Source organism: Sminthopsis crassicaudata, chromosome 4 (genome assembly GCF_048593235.1).
Source record: "Sminthopsis crassicaudata isolate SCR6 chromosome 4, ASM4859323v1, whole genome shotgun sequence".
NCBI lineage: Eukaryota > Metazoa > Chordata > Mammalia > Dasyuromorphia > Dasyuridae > Sminthopsis > Sminthopsis crassicaudata.
Window position 1 is genome coordinate 14592129 of NC_133620.1, and position 17209 is coordinate 14609337.

Consider the following 17209-nt stretch of genomic DNA (forward strand, 5'->3'; position numbering starts at 1 on the left):
TTAAAAACATCAGCCTCATTAGTACCCACCTGATGCTGCCTGAAATTTTAAATCTTAAAAACTGAAAGAGATTTATTAAAAAGGCATGAATGATGCTTATGAGCCTTTTATGAATTTTTAAATCAAGTTGTTGCATATCTTAATTGATTATAAAAGGAACGCTGGCCAGTTATATTTGAGTCATATTCATCGTTACTCAAAAAGGCTTGCTTTCCTCTAGAATTCTGAAGCTAAATGGCTCATTGCCTTTTTTGGGGGGAGGATAATTTTCACAGCATGTCTCCCATCCTTGTCCACTCTACAAAAATGAGTTGAGCTTTTTTTTGGGGGGGATGGAGGGAGGGTAATTTAGTATATCTCATTTTAAAGGATAAGAATACCCCCCCCAAATCTAAATCCAACCATGTGACAGCAATTCCCTCTAATTCTTTAGGTGCTGTACGAGATCTGAAGGAACACATCTCCAAGGCCTTAAAAGCTTGGAAGGGAGCCACTCACTAGCTGTCCTGGCCAATCCAATAGGGCTCATTTCCTGCCCAGGTGTAAGGCTCCAAGATGGGAGCTCACTGGTGGGGGCCAAACACGTGGCTTCCCCGGGACTGATTGTCATGCAAGTTAGCACTTCTGGTTGCCATGGCATCCTAGGGAGGCATGGCTCCCACTGACTGCTCACCAAATGCCATGGCACAGAAAGCTGCCCCCAAATGATGGCCAGTGGTGGCCAGCTTGTGAATAGAAGGCTCAGATATTTTTGGGCACAGACATGAATTTTCCAAATTTGCTTTAAGAAATGCTTTTTGTTCTCTATGAACAGCAGATTTCCCTTCTAGATCCCCTTTCTCCACTAATTTTTTTTTTTTTTTTGCCACAGCTGCCAGGCTGGCGCTGGTGCCAGAGGCAACTGATTAGTTTAAAAAAAAATGCACTCCCTGGCTTGCTGACATCCATTTGTATTTCACTATGTGATGGCAATAATAATTATACCTGGCACCGGAGCAGACAGCAGTTAGAAACTTTTAGAAATGTCTTTGTGTCTGTCCTGCTCAGTTCACTGTCACAACGGGCAGGGTGCTTGTTGGTCTCCCCATTTAAGAGAAAACAGGACAAAGACTTGAGGACAGAAATGACAATCTCATAAAGGGTTACAGCCCCTTGCTGTCCCATCATCATCATCATAATAATTTACCTAGCCACTTCTCTTTTACAAGCACACTGGACTTGAAAAACCTGAGTTCAAATCCAGCCCGAGACCCTTAAAATGTCATGTCTCTTAACTTCTCCCTGCCTCAGTTTCCTCATCTGTAAAATGAGGATAATAATATCCTCTCACCTCCCAAGGTTATCATGAGTATTAAATATTTGTAAAGTGCTTTGCAAAGTTTAAGGAGCTTTATAAAAAATAAACAGACTGTTAAGTATAATAAAAATAAATAAAATGTTAAGCTTAATAAAAACCCCATGAGGAAGGGAGCTCAAATGTTATTAGCCCCACTTTAGGGATGAGGAAACTGAATGGTGAAATCGTTAGCCTGAATGGCAGATACTGACCACTGAAAGACTCTTTGACTTAGTGGGTATCAGAAATGGAATTTGAACTCGGGTTTCTTGATTCCAAGCCAGCACTCCATCCTTTACTTACGTCCTTTAGTCTGTGGACCCCTGCCTTGCCAAAGAAGCTGTGAGTTGTGGCTCCCCAGTGAAAAGGATTCGAATTTCCAGCCCTTCTCCTAAGTGACGGTCGGGGAGGGGGCCGGGTCCAACATCACAAAGGAGATGAGTGAGTTTGGAGTTTTTAATTAGATGACATAGGTTTGGGGAAGTAAATGATGGCTCTAAGTTCCAGACAAGACACCCCAAACCAGTTCCAGTGGAAAGAAGTAGTTCTCAGGGCTTGGATCTTGGACCGTGATCTCCCTAGATACGTCAACTCCTTGGCCAAAGACGCTCATTTCAATGTACTCAATGGCCACTGGGATTCAGACAACCTCAGCCTCTGTGTCCACGGTGCTCCCTTCGTGACTTGCCCACTGTGAGCACTTTGTCCACAAGACCAAAGTCTTGGGGGTCAGTTCAAGGTAATTAGAAGAAAGAGAGATGAAAGAGCTCACTATTATTCTCTGGCCTTCTTCTGAGCCCATTGCAAAGGTTGGTCTATCACTGATAGATGAGGAAATAGTGATGATTTAATTAAATTCTTTCATTCAGAAGATCACAGATTTAAAACTGGAAGGGACCTCTGGCATCAATGAGTCAAAGGCCCTCATTTCACAGCCAAAGAAACTGAGCCCCAAAGAAATAAAGAGATTTGCTGAAAAATCACAGAGTTAGCAAGTCTTAGAATTGAGAATTGAACTCAGATCCAATATCTCCAGGGTTATTTCTATTCTATCAATGAACATATACCAACTTTTATACAAAGTTGAGTTCCATCAGGGTATGGAAGGGACTCTGAGCTCCATTAGCTAGAAAGGACCACAAATGCCAGAAAGTTAACCCTTACATGAATGGTGTTCTGTCTCAATATTCCTGACAAATGGAATTCTAGCTTCTGCCTGAGGAGGAGGAACCTAGACTATCCCGTCACTTTGGAAGAGCTCTCATTATTAAGAATTTTCTCTTCTCATGGAGGCTCAATCTTACAGATTTTCCCCATAGAGGACCAGTCTTGGCAGATTTTTCTAGGCCAAAAAAGTCCTAAGGGCAGTCCCAGTGACAGAGGGGTCTGCTGTCCAAGTACTGTCCAACCCCCTTATTTCACAACTGAGCAAACTGAGCCACAGAGAAATAAACAGACTTGCCCAAAATGACTTAAGTGGCAAGTAGATGAAAATCTGATACATAATAACCTTCCCAGGTTTAAGTGCTTTCCCAATTGAAGAGCTTCTCTCCATCCATTTCCCCTATTTGGGAAATTCTCACCAAAATGGCCAGAATGGTTTCAAAACCCAGGCCCGGATTGGCTGAAGGATCTCCTTTCCTTCCCTGCACTAGTTATCCTTTTGAGTGTCTCTGACCTATCTGGTTAGATTCCTTTCCTTGTTCATCCCATCTCCACCTTTTGACTCTCTTCAGAAAAAGCATCATTTACCTTGCTCTCCCATCATCTCTAAAGCATCCCACATCAGTCAGCCCTCTTCCCTTTCTTTCCCCTCCTGCCCCAAATCTAGATATGGAATCACCTCCGTTTCCCTCTTGAAGCCTTGCTTAGTAATGTATTTCCTTCTATTCCCTCATCCTCTAAATGTCTTGGCCCACAGGAGGACGCCCTTGTCTATTGATGTGTTGGTTTCATATTTATATTCCTTGTGTCTGAGCTGCTCTGTATGGAATGGGAATGGGAGTTTTCAGAAAGTAGGTACTCTACTCTGTACTGTAAAAATTATCCAGAACACGGGCAACTGGGGATGTCTTGGATGGGTTCTCCTGATGCTGAAGAAGCATCTCCCCAAAACTACCACTGATTCATTCCCCCATCCCTTTCAACTGCAAATTCAGATTTAATTATGTGGTTTTATAAAAAAATATCTCATTATTCAGCCACAGAGACTCAATGGCACATCTGGACTACTTCACAGGTAACGGATCCATAGTTTCAAAGAAGCTGACCCTCGACAAATCCCTGGGCCCCCGACTTGGCCGAGAAACGGCGTCTGGGGTCGGCAGAGATGACGGAATGGTCATGGGACGGGGGGCTGGTGTGAGCATACTCACTCGGTGAGGTGGGCGACGTGGCACCTCCTTCTGTCGACGTGGTCGGAGGCTTTGTGTCTGGCACGGGCAGAGGCACAGGCCTGGCCATCGGTGGCGGAGGTGGCGGTGGCAACATTGGGGTGGGAAGGAACGGGTTGTGCACCTTGCCTTGGCTGCTACCGTTGGGCTGTGAGGGCGAAAGAAGCAGACATCAGCCATTTGCAGCTCCTGATCACAAGAGAACCATTACTCGCCTCCGATATAAATTATTAAGTGCTCTATACTTAAGGAGCAGCCAAAGCCTTCGAGAAGACCATATATTCATGAAAGATTATTCTAGCTTGGACTTCAAGGCATTTGACAAAAGTATACTCTTAGCAGGTCAGAGAAAATGTATTCGAGAAACTTCTCTTTGCATCAGTTTACGTAAAATGACATTTGGGGGGTCAGTCTGAATTTTTCATGTGGGCACTTTGGCTGGGGATGCATCTACTCTGAATAAGTGATTGTCATCACTATCATGAAATACTTCTGATGAGCTAAGCTCGGCAAAGTGCCTACTTAGTGATTGCATCCTCTCATGGCTACCTACAGAGATACTCTGGAACCAGAGAAGAAAAGGTATTTGACTTTGGCTTAGAAATCTAACATTCTATTACATTTAACAAGTATGTTAGCCATTAAAAAATCCTTCCCTCCCATTGTCTCTAGCATCAGAAACAGAAACATTCAGATTCAGTCGAGATCTAATTATTGCTCCAGATGGAAGTTGAGGATAGATTCTGGATGCAAATTTTCTGAGGTAAAATTCCTCACAAGCCCCACTTCTCTGGTGGGATGATGCTGGGAGGGCTGAACAAAGCATCCAGCTCTTTTAAAGGAGAAATTATTCTGTGAAAAATACCTTCCACAGCATCAAAAAGAAGCATTTGTTTAAAAATCTTTTTGATACGATCCCCTTTAAAAGGTTAGCTGAGACTGAGAAAATTTCCACAATTTTGCAAAACTAGGAACTTGAGAGGTACATGAGATAATGTCAAAGCTGCTAAAAATAGAAAGGGAGGAAGAAAGAAAAAATGAAGGGAAGAAGGAAAGAAGAAAACAGACAGAAAAAACAGGTAGAAAGGAAAAAAGAAGAAGAAAAAGGGTAAAAAGAAAAAGAAAAGGAAATAAGAAAGAAATAGGGGGAAAGATCAGAAGGAAAGAGAGATAGAAATAAGAAAGAGGAAGAAAAAAGGAAAAAAGAAAGGAAGAAAGAAAAGAGAAAGAGGAAGAAAAAAGAAAGGAAGGAAGAGAAAGAAAGAGGAAAGAAGGAAGGAAGGGAAAGATCAGAAGGAAAGAGATAAAAATAAGAAAGAGGAAGAAAAAAGGGGAAAAAAGAAAGGAAGAAAGAGGAAAGAGAAAGAGGAAGACATAAAGGAAAAAAGAGGAAGAAAAAGAAAAGAGAAAGGAAGAAAAAAGAAAGGAAGGAAGAGAAAGAAAGAAGGAAAGAAGAAAGGAAGGAAAAAGATCAGAAGGAAAGAGAGATAAAAAGATCAGAGTGAAAGAAAGATAGAAATAAGAAAGAGGAAGAAAAAGGGGAAAAAGGAAGAAAGAGAAAAAGAAAGAGAAAAAAGAAGAGAATGAAAGAGGAAAGAAAGAAAAAGAGCAGAAGGAAAGCGATAAATAAGAAAGGAAGAAAAAAGGAAAAAAGAAAGGAAGAAAGAAAAGATAGAAGAAAAAGAAAGGAAATGAAGAGGAAAGGAAAAAAATGATCAGAAGAAAAGAGAGAGAAGAAAGAAAAAGGAAGGAAGGAAGAAGGAAAGAACAAAAAAGGAAAAATTGAGGAAGATGAAATAAAGGACCAAAGGAAAGAAAGAGCTGTTTAGAAAAAAAAGAGAAAAAATAAAGGAAGAGAATGGACGAAAGAAAAGGGAAAGAAAAATAAAGGTCAGAAGGAAAAGATAGCTAGAAAAAAGAAAGGATGGTAAGAAAGAAGGAAGGAGAGGAGAAAAGGAAGGGAGAAAAAAGAGGAGAAGAGGGAAAGAAATTAGAAAGGACAGAGGGAAAGAAAGCGATAGGAAGAAAGAACAAAAAGAAAGATCATTTCCTAGTTAGGCATGGTGCTGGGGACCAGATGAGTTCCGACCTACTTCCCAACAAAGCCCTGTTGCTCGCCTAGCTACCAAATGGCCAGTATTCCACCGAGGATAGCTTCCTGCCTTGGCCCTACAGTATCAAATCAAGATGGGGCTGGAGCAAATCCCATTATCCCCGAGTTTCATTTTTTAAGCTTAAGTAATTCGGCAGAAGCTTTCTGCCGCTCTCACATCCTCTCCCCCTCCATCCCACCCCACTTCACTTAGATATTTTGCCGTTGTTTCTGGAAGGCCGTGGTGTCTGATAAACAGAATCCCGAACTGCTCTGCCAGCAAAGCTGAGCGAGCGGCGAGTGCTATTTCGGAGGGGCTGAAAGTCCATAAGCGAATGCTTTAGGAGAGGCAGGGCACATGAATACACAAGCAAAGGGAAAAAAGACATTCTATTGATTTGTTGTCTAGACAGAAATGTATCTGCTAACATATCGCTAGACATTAGTCAAAGCCGTTAGTCCCGGCTCAGATGTGCAGAATCAGGTATTTCTGTACGGGGTGGAGGGGCAGAAAAAGCCCGGAGTGAGGACAGAGTGACTTATTACAGAAATATTCTTCACCGGGCAGTGAGAGTGGGGCTGAGAGCAATCTGGCCGTCAGGATAAGGAGAAAGCAAAATCCCAACTCCTGCTTCTAAACTCCTGGTTTTTGTCCAATAATGGGGACAATTTTCCCCTCTTCCCCTTCTCCCCCAAAAGAATCCCTAACCCAAAGCACTGAGACCTATATTTAAAATTCCACTTATCATCACCTTATCATTTCTGGATTCAAGCGGAATGTTATTTCAATCATGCAATTATTCAGTTTATTTGGGGGGGGGGTGCGGCGCAAAGAATGAAAACACTCATTGGAAGCTATCAAATCCCATTTAACTTTACACCAAGATAAGTGGGAAAGATAACTTCTTGCAGAAATAACAAACTGCAATAAACTTTGCTTTTGGCATCTGGAGTTCATGCAGTGGTCAACTTGATCTAAAGTTCTATACAGTCATATTTTTTTCCCCCAAATCAGTTCAGTTGATTCAAAACATCTGTCCCTCCGGCTTGGCTCCCCCCCCTTCCAATCACTCCCCCATATAATTCCGAATAAATGATTTGCATTTTTTTCTGTTTTGTTAACCCTTAGAGGAACTAAGGTCAGAATGCACGAGGTTGACTCATCGGCCCCCAGACCCTGGAAGGTCAGGGATTTCATCCTTGCTGTGATTTATCTTCTCGAGACAGAGTTGCAGACTTAACACAAATATTGCTGCGACTAGTTAACTTTCCCACAATCTCGAGCAAAGCTGACATCTGACTGGAGTCAGTCAACATGTCCTCAGAGTGCAATGGCACTTGAGAAGAATCCCTCCCCCTCCCTGCCGCTGCTGCAAGTTTTACATGACATGAACATTTCCCATGAAATTTACCAAAAAAAGGGTCCTTACATTGAGGAACCCCACCTGTCCGGCCTGCTGACCAGCATCGGGACAGACAAGTTGGACAAACTCTTTCAGCGTCTCCTGAGGGTGGTAGCGAATTGCCGGGTGTGAGAAGTAGGGTCCAGGCTGCTGGATAATGGGAGATGTCGGGAAATGTAGAGTTGATGGGGTCGCATGTGGACTTGCTGTGGGAAAAAAAAAAGAGAAAGAGAAAATCCAACAATTTTAAAAAGGGAGACTTTTTTCCTCTTGTCCCTGGCATCTAGAACCTATTTCTCCTTCATTGCCCAGGGCTCGCAGAATTCCTTGTGAGCTATCTGAAATTAAGCCAGCCCTGATGGATTTTTGCTCCTCTGGGCCCTTTAAGACAACATGGAGTCTGGATTAAGCGAGAGTTTCAAGCTGCCTTTGTATTTTCAGTGGACATGAGTTATAAAGGCATTAATAATCCTGGGTGAAACGGAAGATTATTCATTACCTTAAGAGCTTTTTTAATGAAGCAAGCAATAAAAAATGTATCTAGTAGATTAGGTTTGATTTAACTGACATTACAGATGACAAATTCCAGTTTTCACATATGGATCCCCTTTCGTTCTGAATGACCCATGGACGATAATTCATTCTTAGAGCTCTTGTCCCCCTTTCAGTGAAATTTCGAGGGACTAATTCAGGATGAACTTTTTGGGAAGGATGTAGCACATGATCATGTATTAAAGCTGAGCCATTACTGGGGATGGGGGTGGGGGGAAACGGGAAGAGAGAGGAGGATGAAGGGAGGGGGTGGGGGAAATACACTCTCTTTGCACTCAAGGCTGACGCGTCCTTCTAAAGTTAACTCTGAAATTCTCCATGTTCCAGGGTGGGAACCCATATGCCAAGGGAAGGAGTGACCCCTGCTGAAATGCTGGCTCAGTGCCCATGCAAACTGAGAAGACACAGGCGGCGGGAACTCCCTTATATACAAACCCTGCTGAATTTCATTTGCACAAGAAAGAGATTACATTAGGTTTCTTTTTTAAAGAACCTTTCCAAAGTATGTAATAACTTTTGCCCTTGGCTTAGAAGTAGGATTGATAAAACTCACTACAAAGCCAAAGCTGTACATGGAAAGGGCTGAAAGTGTTCAAATCAATCTCAGAGGGTCACGTACTCCATGAAAGCCCAGGTCAAGTCTGCCATTAGTTAATCCTGTATCTCCATCAGTGCTCTGTATACAGCAAGTGCTTACTAGATGCTTTATTGAAAAGAATAAAATGATCAAGTCATCTGAATATGGCCTTCAGTTCTCCAGGACAGTAATTCATCTTTATAATCTAGGATACTTTTTGGCTAAGAAAACCTTCCTCCCAACTCTTTTACTCCTTATTCAAGTGTTGTTGAATTTTCCCACTGATTTGCTGATAAGGAAATTAAAAATAAAACTGATACTTGAAGATATCATGCAACTTGCAAGTCAGAATCAGAGCTAGGACCCAAACTTTTGCTCTTTTCACTACGCCATGTTCTTTTCTATCAACCAACCCATCAATCACTTGGGCACTGCAATGGAGACAAGTCTAAATTCACTTTAGAAACGACTAGCTATATGAGCCAGGCAAGTCACTTAAATTCTGGATACCTCCATTTCTCACCATTAACTTGATCTCAAAGCTGTAGTCCAGCTCTAAATCTGATTCCATGAACAAGCATTTTAAAAGCACTCACTTCTCGGTTCTGTGCTGGACACTGAAGATAAAGATAACAATGAACAAGTTCCTGTATATTGTTAAGCTCATCCCCAGATGATAGCTAATCCTTCTTCTCATCCTATCCAACAACACTGATTTAGGGTACACCATATTCCAAATACCGTATAAGGCACTGGAGAGAGAAAGATAAAAAAGGCAAAGTCCCTGCCCTCCGAAGGTTTACCTTCTATGCATAAATTTAACTCACAAAGCATGGCAGACATCTACAGAAAGGAGCTGTAGCATCCCCTATAACAGCAGCAAAGCCCCAGGATATCGCTCAGGAGAGACTCCCCAACCAATGAAGCAGGCAAAGAAAAGCAGAAGGCAGAGATTCTCATGAGATAACTCTGGAAGGATCGGGCCTCTGATCCTAATGACTAACCACCATCCCAGAGAACAGAGGCTGAACCATGAACCGGAGCGATGAAGGACTCGGGATAGGAACGAAACTCAGCCAGTGGAGAAAGCTGCTTTGCTTGATGATACATATTGATGAGAAGGGTTTTGTTCTCTCTCAATTTTTCCCCAATGGGAAAGGAGAGGTAAGAAAATGGGTTTGGGGGGGGGCAGCTGGGTGGCGCAGTGGATAGAGCACCAGCCTTGAAGTCAGGAGGACCTGAGTTCAAATCTGGCCTCAGACACTTAATATTTCTTGGCTTTGTGACCCTGGGCTAGTCACTTAACCCCAAATGCCTCAGCAAAAAATTTGTTTGCTTGTTTTTTCCCTTCATTTGTCCATTTACAATGGCTGACCCAAGGCCTACAGTTCTCTGTCTCCTGGCTTCCTTCAGATCTCGGCTAAATCCCCACTTTCTACAAGAAGTCGTCTCCCAGTCTAGTTCACCTTAATGTCAAGGAGTGTTTTCCCTCTGAAACTGTTTCCAATTCATCACAGAGAAATATAGCTATTCCTACATTTTGTTTGTTCATAATTGTTTGGATATCTCTCCCTCCTTTGCCTTTGATTAAATTTTTTCTTTGTTTTTTGCTTCTTTTTGTATCTTTTTTTTTAATCTCTGGAACTTAGCACTGTGTCTGGCACACAGTAGGTGCTTAATAACTTTTAAAAAACTCAATAGTGGCTAATCTGCCCAGGTAGAAGATACTTTCTCTACCAATGAAACGGCCGTTTGTCCCCCTCCTCAATTTTACCTCACAGGGTTGTCAAGAAGATCCAACAGAACGTAAGCTTCTTGAGGGCAGAAAGAGTCACGTTTGTATCTCTCATCCCTAGTGGGCCTTGGAGCTAATGGTCCATGCCCTTGGCTGGCTGATCTCCAAGCTGCCACAAACTTTCCTCCCTACCTTTCTCTTGTGATCCTGGGTTCCTACAACTCACGGGCATCCTTTTCCGTGACCCTTGCCAGGTCCCCTTAGCTCTTCCCCTCTAAGTTTCCCCTGCATTTCTTCTGACCCTACAAGAGTTGAGCACGAGGGCTAGGGCTGCTGATTTTCTAGCTTTGCATTCTAGCACTCAGTACAATGCCTGGCACAGAGTAGCTCTAATAAATGCTTGTTGATTGTCACCTTTCGGTGGGAGATTCTGGCCCACCATAGTATAAGATTTCCACTAGTAAAGCTGGCTCGACAGGAACCCCCTTCACTGGCCCCTGAATAAATCTTCCCAAAGTGTGCTTGGAGATCCTTGGAAATGCCAGCAGAAAGGGCAGAGCTCCCACCCGGGAAGCTGGCACGCTGCTGCTGAAACGCATCAGGACGAGCACGATTCCAAATTTTCAACTGGGGAAAACAGCTCTTAGTGTGGTGTGCACCCAGAGTCGACACAATAAAAAAAATTAGAGAGCATTATGTAAATGCATATTTAGACCCTTTAAAAATGTGCATTATTTACTTGAGAGTCAATAAAGGCTTTTCTCAAGTGTTTCCAGTTTATCGCAGCGCATCCATCTGCATCCATGTTGACGTTAATACAATTTGGTGTATTAAAAGGCACTACAGAGTTGGCTGCCGCTGGGGCTTCATGAGGGGGCTCGCGGCAGCCCCAGGCCAGGCCCAGCTGGGATTGGCGACAATGTGCAACTCGGGAGGATCTCCCGGCATCATAAGCAGGGGGTTAAACTTTAACAAGGTGCCAAATTTTCTCAAAAACAACATTTTAGGCTCCTTCAAAGGCCTATGAATGGGCTGTGCAATTTAATTGTATTTTTTTCATAAGATTCTACCTGCCTGCAAGAGAATAGAGAGGCACTATATCTAAGAATGTAAGGATATTTTTTTCATTCATTCATTCACTCATTTGTTCATTCATTTATTCACTTAATGAATGAATGAATGAATGAATGGGAAATGCAAGTGACAAGCCATTAAGAACCTTGGCCAGGGCCAGTAAGCTGGAAGCTCCTTGAAAGGATTATTTTTGCTTCGTTTTGCTGGTCAGTGCCCAGCATCTAGCCCAGTGGGTAGCTCTTTACATTTTGTCTTTTTGGTTCAGAACAGAGAATTTGTCTTGGTTGGATATTCACTCTCCATCAAGGTAAACTGGCAACCTGTCAGTAACTTAGGGTCTTAAAAAAGTATTTTGGAACACTGAGAATTAAGTGACTTCTCCTGATCCTGTAGCCAGATGTCAAGGGTAGGGTTTGAATCTGGATATTCCTGGCTCTGGGGAATTCTGTGCTCACAAGGTTACACAGCCTTTGCCTGGTACAAATGGCTGATGATTAGAGGCTCAGGGGTCACATTCAGTGACCCCCTGGAGACGTTTTCCTTTCAGGTATGAGGAGTTCAGTGGTTTATTTCTCTGATCTCAGAGGTCTAAGAGACAACCTGTAACTGAATAAGCGTCCTCTCGTGCCGTCTCTGACTACTGGTCCTCCCTCCAGCCTTTGCCCAAAGACCTTCAGGGGGGAGGGCGCCCGTTTCTTCCATCACTGCTTAGAGGCAGCAGGGGAGGTAGGGCAATGGATAGAACAGATAGAGGGAGACACTTTTTTCCTTTGTGAACACAAGGACTCTTGGAGATCATCTGTCTAAATTATCTAGTTGGCTGGTGGCGTAATGGTTAGAGTTCTAGTCTTGGATTCAGGAGGACTTCCATTCAAATTCTGCTCGAAACATTTACTAGCTATGTGATTCTGGGCAAACCAATAGAATCTCAACTTTAGTTTCCTTGTCTGTAAAATGGGAGTAATAATAGTATCTACTTAAGAGTTACTGTTAGGATCAAACAAGACAAAGTACTTTGCAAACACCTTAGTGTCATACACCTTTAACAATTATTACTACTTGTAGTCAACATCTTCCTTCCTTCCTTCCTTCCTTTCCTTCCTCCTTTCCTTCCTTCCCTTCTTTCCTTTCTTCCCTTCCTTCCTTCCCTTCCTTCCTTCCTTCCTTCCTTCCTTCCTTCCTTCCTTCCTTCCTTCCTTCCTTCCTTCCTTCCTTCCTTCCTTCCTTCCTTCCTTCCTTCCTTCCCTCCCTCCACTTTTTCCTCTTTTTATTAAAAGCCACCATTCCAACAACAACTTTCCACATCAAACTCTTTTCTCTGGCTAACCATGGGAATAGAAGTTCCTTGAAGATAGGGGCTATCTCACTTCTGTACATTTTGTAAATACCTTCTGCATTTAGGTCAGGCCTTGGCTCTCTCATCAGGAGCTTAATAAAAACTCCTTTCCCTTCATTCATAAAAGAGATGCAAACTACATTTAGGGTTGTCATGGCACTGATGAGTTGGAATAAAAACTTAAAAAGGGATGTGAGGAAGAGAGACAGAGAAAGAGACAGAGAAATGGAGAGAGAGACAGACTCTATCCCCAGAGGGACAGAAACAGAAAAACAGGCAGGACGCTTAATCTCTCTGTTCCAGCATTTGTAAAACAAGGGAAATGGACAGAGGGTGCACTGGCAAATATTTAACAATCAGCTCTCCAGAAAAAAAATGTATATGTGGCACATTTTTATGTTTAATTTGCATCATTAACATTTTCTCCATCTTAAGCCTAGACAATCAACAAAGCAATAAGCTAAGTTTTCATTTGCCAATTTTCAAAGTGTAAAAGTTCACTTTGAAAATTGGCAAATTTTGGAAAATTTAACAACTGGCTCTTGTAAGCTGGTTTGACTAGCTTCAGCGCACGCCTGGATTGGACTCCAGGGTTTTCACATTTCCTTCTAGCTCTATATCCATGATCTTATGATCTTTCCCTTTGAAAATATGAAACATGGCTTCAATCCTTTCTTTTGTAAAACTTCACGGAGTTTATGATCTCTTCTTTGTCCTGTCCAATTCCATGTCATAAACATTTATTCAGTATATACTGCAAGCACAATACTGTGTTCCCACCGGTGGGGGCTCCTTGCCTTCAGGTACCCCTGGAATAAAATACTAATATCTTACTTCCATCTTTAAGGCTCTTTACAGCCTGGTCATTAGTCTATTTTTCTTGGTTTTCTTTCATGTTACTCTCTTCCACATTCCCATCAAACTGGCCTCTTTGCTTGCTCTTCCCTGAATCTGGCATCCCATTTCCAGCCTTTATGCCTTTGCACAAGCCGTTCCCCATGCCTCGAATGCCCTTCATCTTCCCCTTAGAAAACCTTGAGCTTCCTTTAAGACAAGTCTTCTTTATCAACTAGGCCTCAATGTTTACAATGGTTCATTATTTACTTTTAAAAATAAACTAAACAAGCAGTAATCATTAAGTTCCTACTTCGTGTGAGGTGCTGGGGTTAAGACGACGAAATGAAATTATGTTTGGCTTTAAGGAACTTACATCCATTCTCTTGTACCACACACACACAAGGTGATTTGAGGGAGGGAGACATGAGAAGGTGGGGGAATCGGGAAGGTACTCATGTAAGACTGAGCTCTGAAAGAAGCTGGGGGCTGGAAGGGGTGAAGAAGAGGAGGGAATGTCTTTCAGACATGGAAGGAGCAAGGGCACAAAAATGGGAGATGGAGAATAATAGATGTTCTTTAAAATTAAATTATTTAAACCAGGGAGAGAACAAGAATAAAACAGTGACCTCCACAGTCACTGCAAATAAGGAAACTGAGACCTACGAGATTAGCCTGATCAGTGTTTCCCAAATGAAACAGTCCTTTCTGCCCGTGGTCACCTGGGCTCACCCGGTTTGAATCCCCTCACCGTGGAGTTTTTATGCTTTCTGCTCTATCATGTTGCCTTGTGCTTCTCTTCCGAAGAAGAAGAAGACTGGGGTCGGTACAAGGAATTATTTTCTAAGTTCACAAACGTCTGAACGCTACATCGCCATTTGCTCGCCTTGACACAGTCCCCGAGGGGATCGAATTTCCAATACCCTGAAATGTGGTGGGTGGACGCGGCTCTCAGAGCTCGCTCTAACCCGGCATCCCCCTGAAGGTACCTATTTTCAAAATTGACCATATTATCGCACTAATTGGCTGAGCCTCCATGCTGGCTGATGGGAAATGCTTTCAAACACCATGCAACAGCTGTGTTTATTGGGAATATGAAGAGTGACTTTTTAATAAGCAAAGTTGGCCAGGATCCAGGTTCCTGGAAGGGAAGTTGAACTTCTATGTAATATGCCAGTGATAATAGGAGACAAGAGATAAGGCAGAGAAAAATAAAACAATATTTCAGCCACCCCCCACCTCCACCCCTACCTCCTCCCAATCAGCCATCTTGCAGTGAATGAGCAGTTCTTTCAGAGAGGCTGGATTCTCTTAACTACCTGCTGGGAATGCAGAGACAATTCTAAAAGAAAGCCCTGGGAATTTATACTGGAACAAGGTCCACTGGCGGCGAAGGGGTCCAAGATGGCGGATCTGTTGGGAGGTCAACAAGATGCTTACGATATTATATCTAAGGTCACTTCCAGGAAAATCTAGGAACCTACAAATCTCTAAAGGGAAGGAGAGGTGGAAAGGGAATCACCTCCTGGTACCAGAAACTATCCTAAATATTTACAGATATTATCTCACTTGATGCTCTGGGAGGTAGATGTTATTATTAGCCCCATTTTGGGAAACCAGGAAGTTGCGTGATTTGCCCAGCGAGGGCCACTAAGTATCCAAGGCTGGATTTGATCTCAGTCCCGCGGCTCTATCCACCACACCACCTGACTAGGCTGAAAGTACTACCTCCTTGCCTGATTCCCTTTCTAAGCTTAGTAGAGGAGCCTTAAGGATCACTGTGGCTGAAAAATCAGCAGCAATCTTGCTAAGTGGCCTGGGTTGGCCCTCAGAGGGCTCTCTCCTCACCCACCGCTGCATCGGCATTTGAAACCTTTCTAGCTAGCAGGACCCGCTCTAGCTTTTCCATTTGCTGCCATTTCCCTGAGAATCTAGTATCCTCACACTGTATGATGAGACACTTGAGGTCAGTGAAGGCCTTTTACTGATTGCATCTCTATCGAAAAAAAATAAGCAAAAAAAAAAAATCGTGAGAATGGCACTGATTAACTACATTTAAGAAGTATTTTTATGAGGGAAATCACAGAAACATCTAAAAAAGCACATGGGCAGCTCTTGACTGAACCAGAACCCTCCCGAGAAGCGACTATCCGGGCTGTGCTTGGAGACCTTTGAGGACCATTCCAGGCAGCCCGTCCATCTCACTCGGGGGCAGCTGCCTCTGTTCTTCTGATCTCACCCTCAGTTGTCTTTCTGTAGCTCCCCAAACCCAGTGTTCCTGGCTGTGTCCTTTGGGACCACAGCCCAGCCCTCGGAAATGCCCGAAGACATCTTCCTGTCCTCAGCAGACGACCCAGAGCCTAGGACCAGATACTTAATCCAGATTTCACCAGGAGTGACTGTAAACACCCCATAAAAGAAAAAGAACAAATTCAGACTTCTTCTCTGCTACGCAGGGAGGGCCAAAGAGACTTTGTGTGGATTTTCCAGATTGTGAGAGCGCTCTACCTCTAACCCCTGTGATGTGGAAGGGATAATGGTATTAACATTTTCTGTTGTTCCCTTGTTTTTCAGTCATGATTAATTCTTTATGACCCAAATTGGAGATTTTTAGCCAAAGATAATGGAGTGGTTTGCCATTTCCTTCTCCAGCTCCTTTTCCAAATGAGGAAACTGAGCCAAAGTCAGGAAAACTCGTTTTTATGAGTTTAAATCCAGCTGTGAGACTCTGAGCTACTTACTTCACCCTGTCTGCCTCAGTTTCCACATCACAGGAGTTAGAGGTACTGTAACCCACAATCTGGAAAATCTGTGTAAAATCTTCTGGGCCATCCTCGTGTACACAGAAGCTTGAATTTTTTCTTTTTCTTTTATGAAGTGTTTACAGTAACTCCTGGTAAAATTTGGAGCTGGTCATCGGTTCTGGGTCATCTGCTGGCTGTTCACATTGTTTACAGCTTCTACAAAACTCCCCTAAAATTCCCATTTAATTTCTTATGCCAAATTGCACTGCACTGAAACCTACATGGAGAAAGCCACGATGTGGAAGGTGTAACTTTACATGGTTTTCTAAGAGAATATGGGGCCCGTGGAGACCCTTGTGTATGGATTAATCGCCCTGCTTCTAACTGAGTCTGGCGTGGAGGAGAGGGCACTGGGTCTTACTACTATCCTATGTGGTCTTGGGCCACTCCATGCAGTCAAAGAGAAGAGGGTTAGGAGAATAAGCATTCATGCAGCTTATGAGTGTCTGAGGCTGGATTTGAACTTGGGTTTTCCTGACTTCTGGAACCACAGTCCAATCTTCTTGGGATCTCTAAGGCCTGAAGGTGAAAGGTTATCTTTAAGTCTCTGATCTGAGACAATCTCAGGATCTCTAAGGCCTGAAGGTGAAAGATTACTTTTCAATCTCTGATTAAATCTCTGAGGTCCCCATGATTTGGCCTATAATCCTTTCTCTTCCCATAACCTTTAACTGTCTTGTTGTCAGGTTTTTGGACACCAAAAACCCAAACTATAAAAGCTGCAAGCCCCTCGTGAGCGGGTTGGCCGGCCCGCCTCCACAGTGACCCGTCCGGCCCTGGGCACACGGACCGTGGCTCTCGCAGCCCCAGCCCCTTCTCCTGCGGCTCCCCTCCTCCCTTCCCATCTCAGACTCCTGCCCGTCCGCTTGCCAGAGATGGGAAGCTGATACCACATAAATGCTGTCCCAGCGACACTAATTCACTCAACTTGAGCCATGATTTATGGCTCTGTCAATAAGAGAGGCTGGAAATTCTGGGTCCACACATTGCGCAGATCCCACCGCCGGAGCATCACGTGTTCCTGAGCCCAGGGCGCAGTCCCTTGTAGCAAAGTCAATCAAGAACTCGGTCTT

The 17209-nt window shown here is 43.3% G+C and overlaps 1 protein-coding gene across 4 annotated transcripts in view; it reads right to left on the minus strand.

Annotated features, from left to right (window-relative positions):
- Positions 1-17209, minus strand: part of NFIA (nuclear factor I A) — a 672686-nt gene that overhangs the window by 64190 nt on the left and 591287 nt on the right. For 3 of the 4 annotated variants that reach the window (XM_074265784.1, XM_074265782.1, XM_074265785.1), the window contains exons 8-9: positions 7252-7430; positions 3712-3877 (exon numbers count right to left, since the gene is read on the minus strand). In XM_074265784.1, the coding sequence (XP_074121885.1) occupies positions 3712-3877; positions 7252-7430 (345 nt within the window). The remainder of the gene's footprint in view (positions 1-3711; positions 3878-7251; positions 7431-17209) is intronic. The other variant, XM_074265783.1, reaches the window with a different exon arrangement.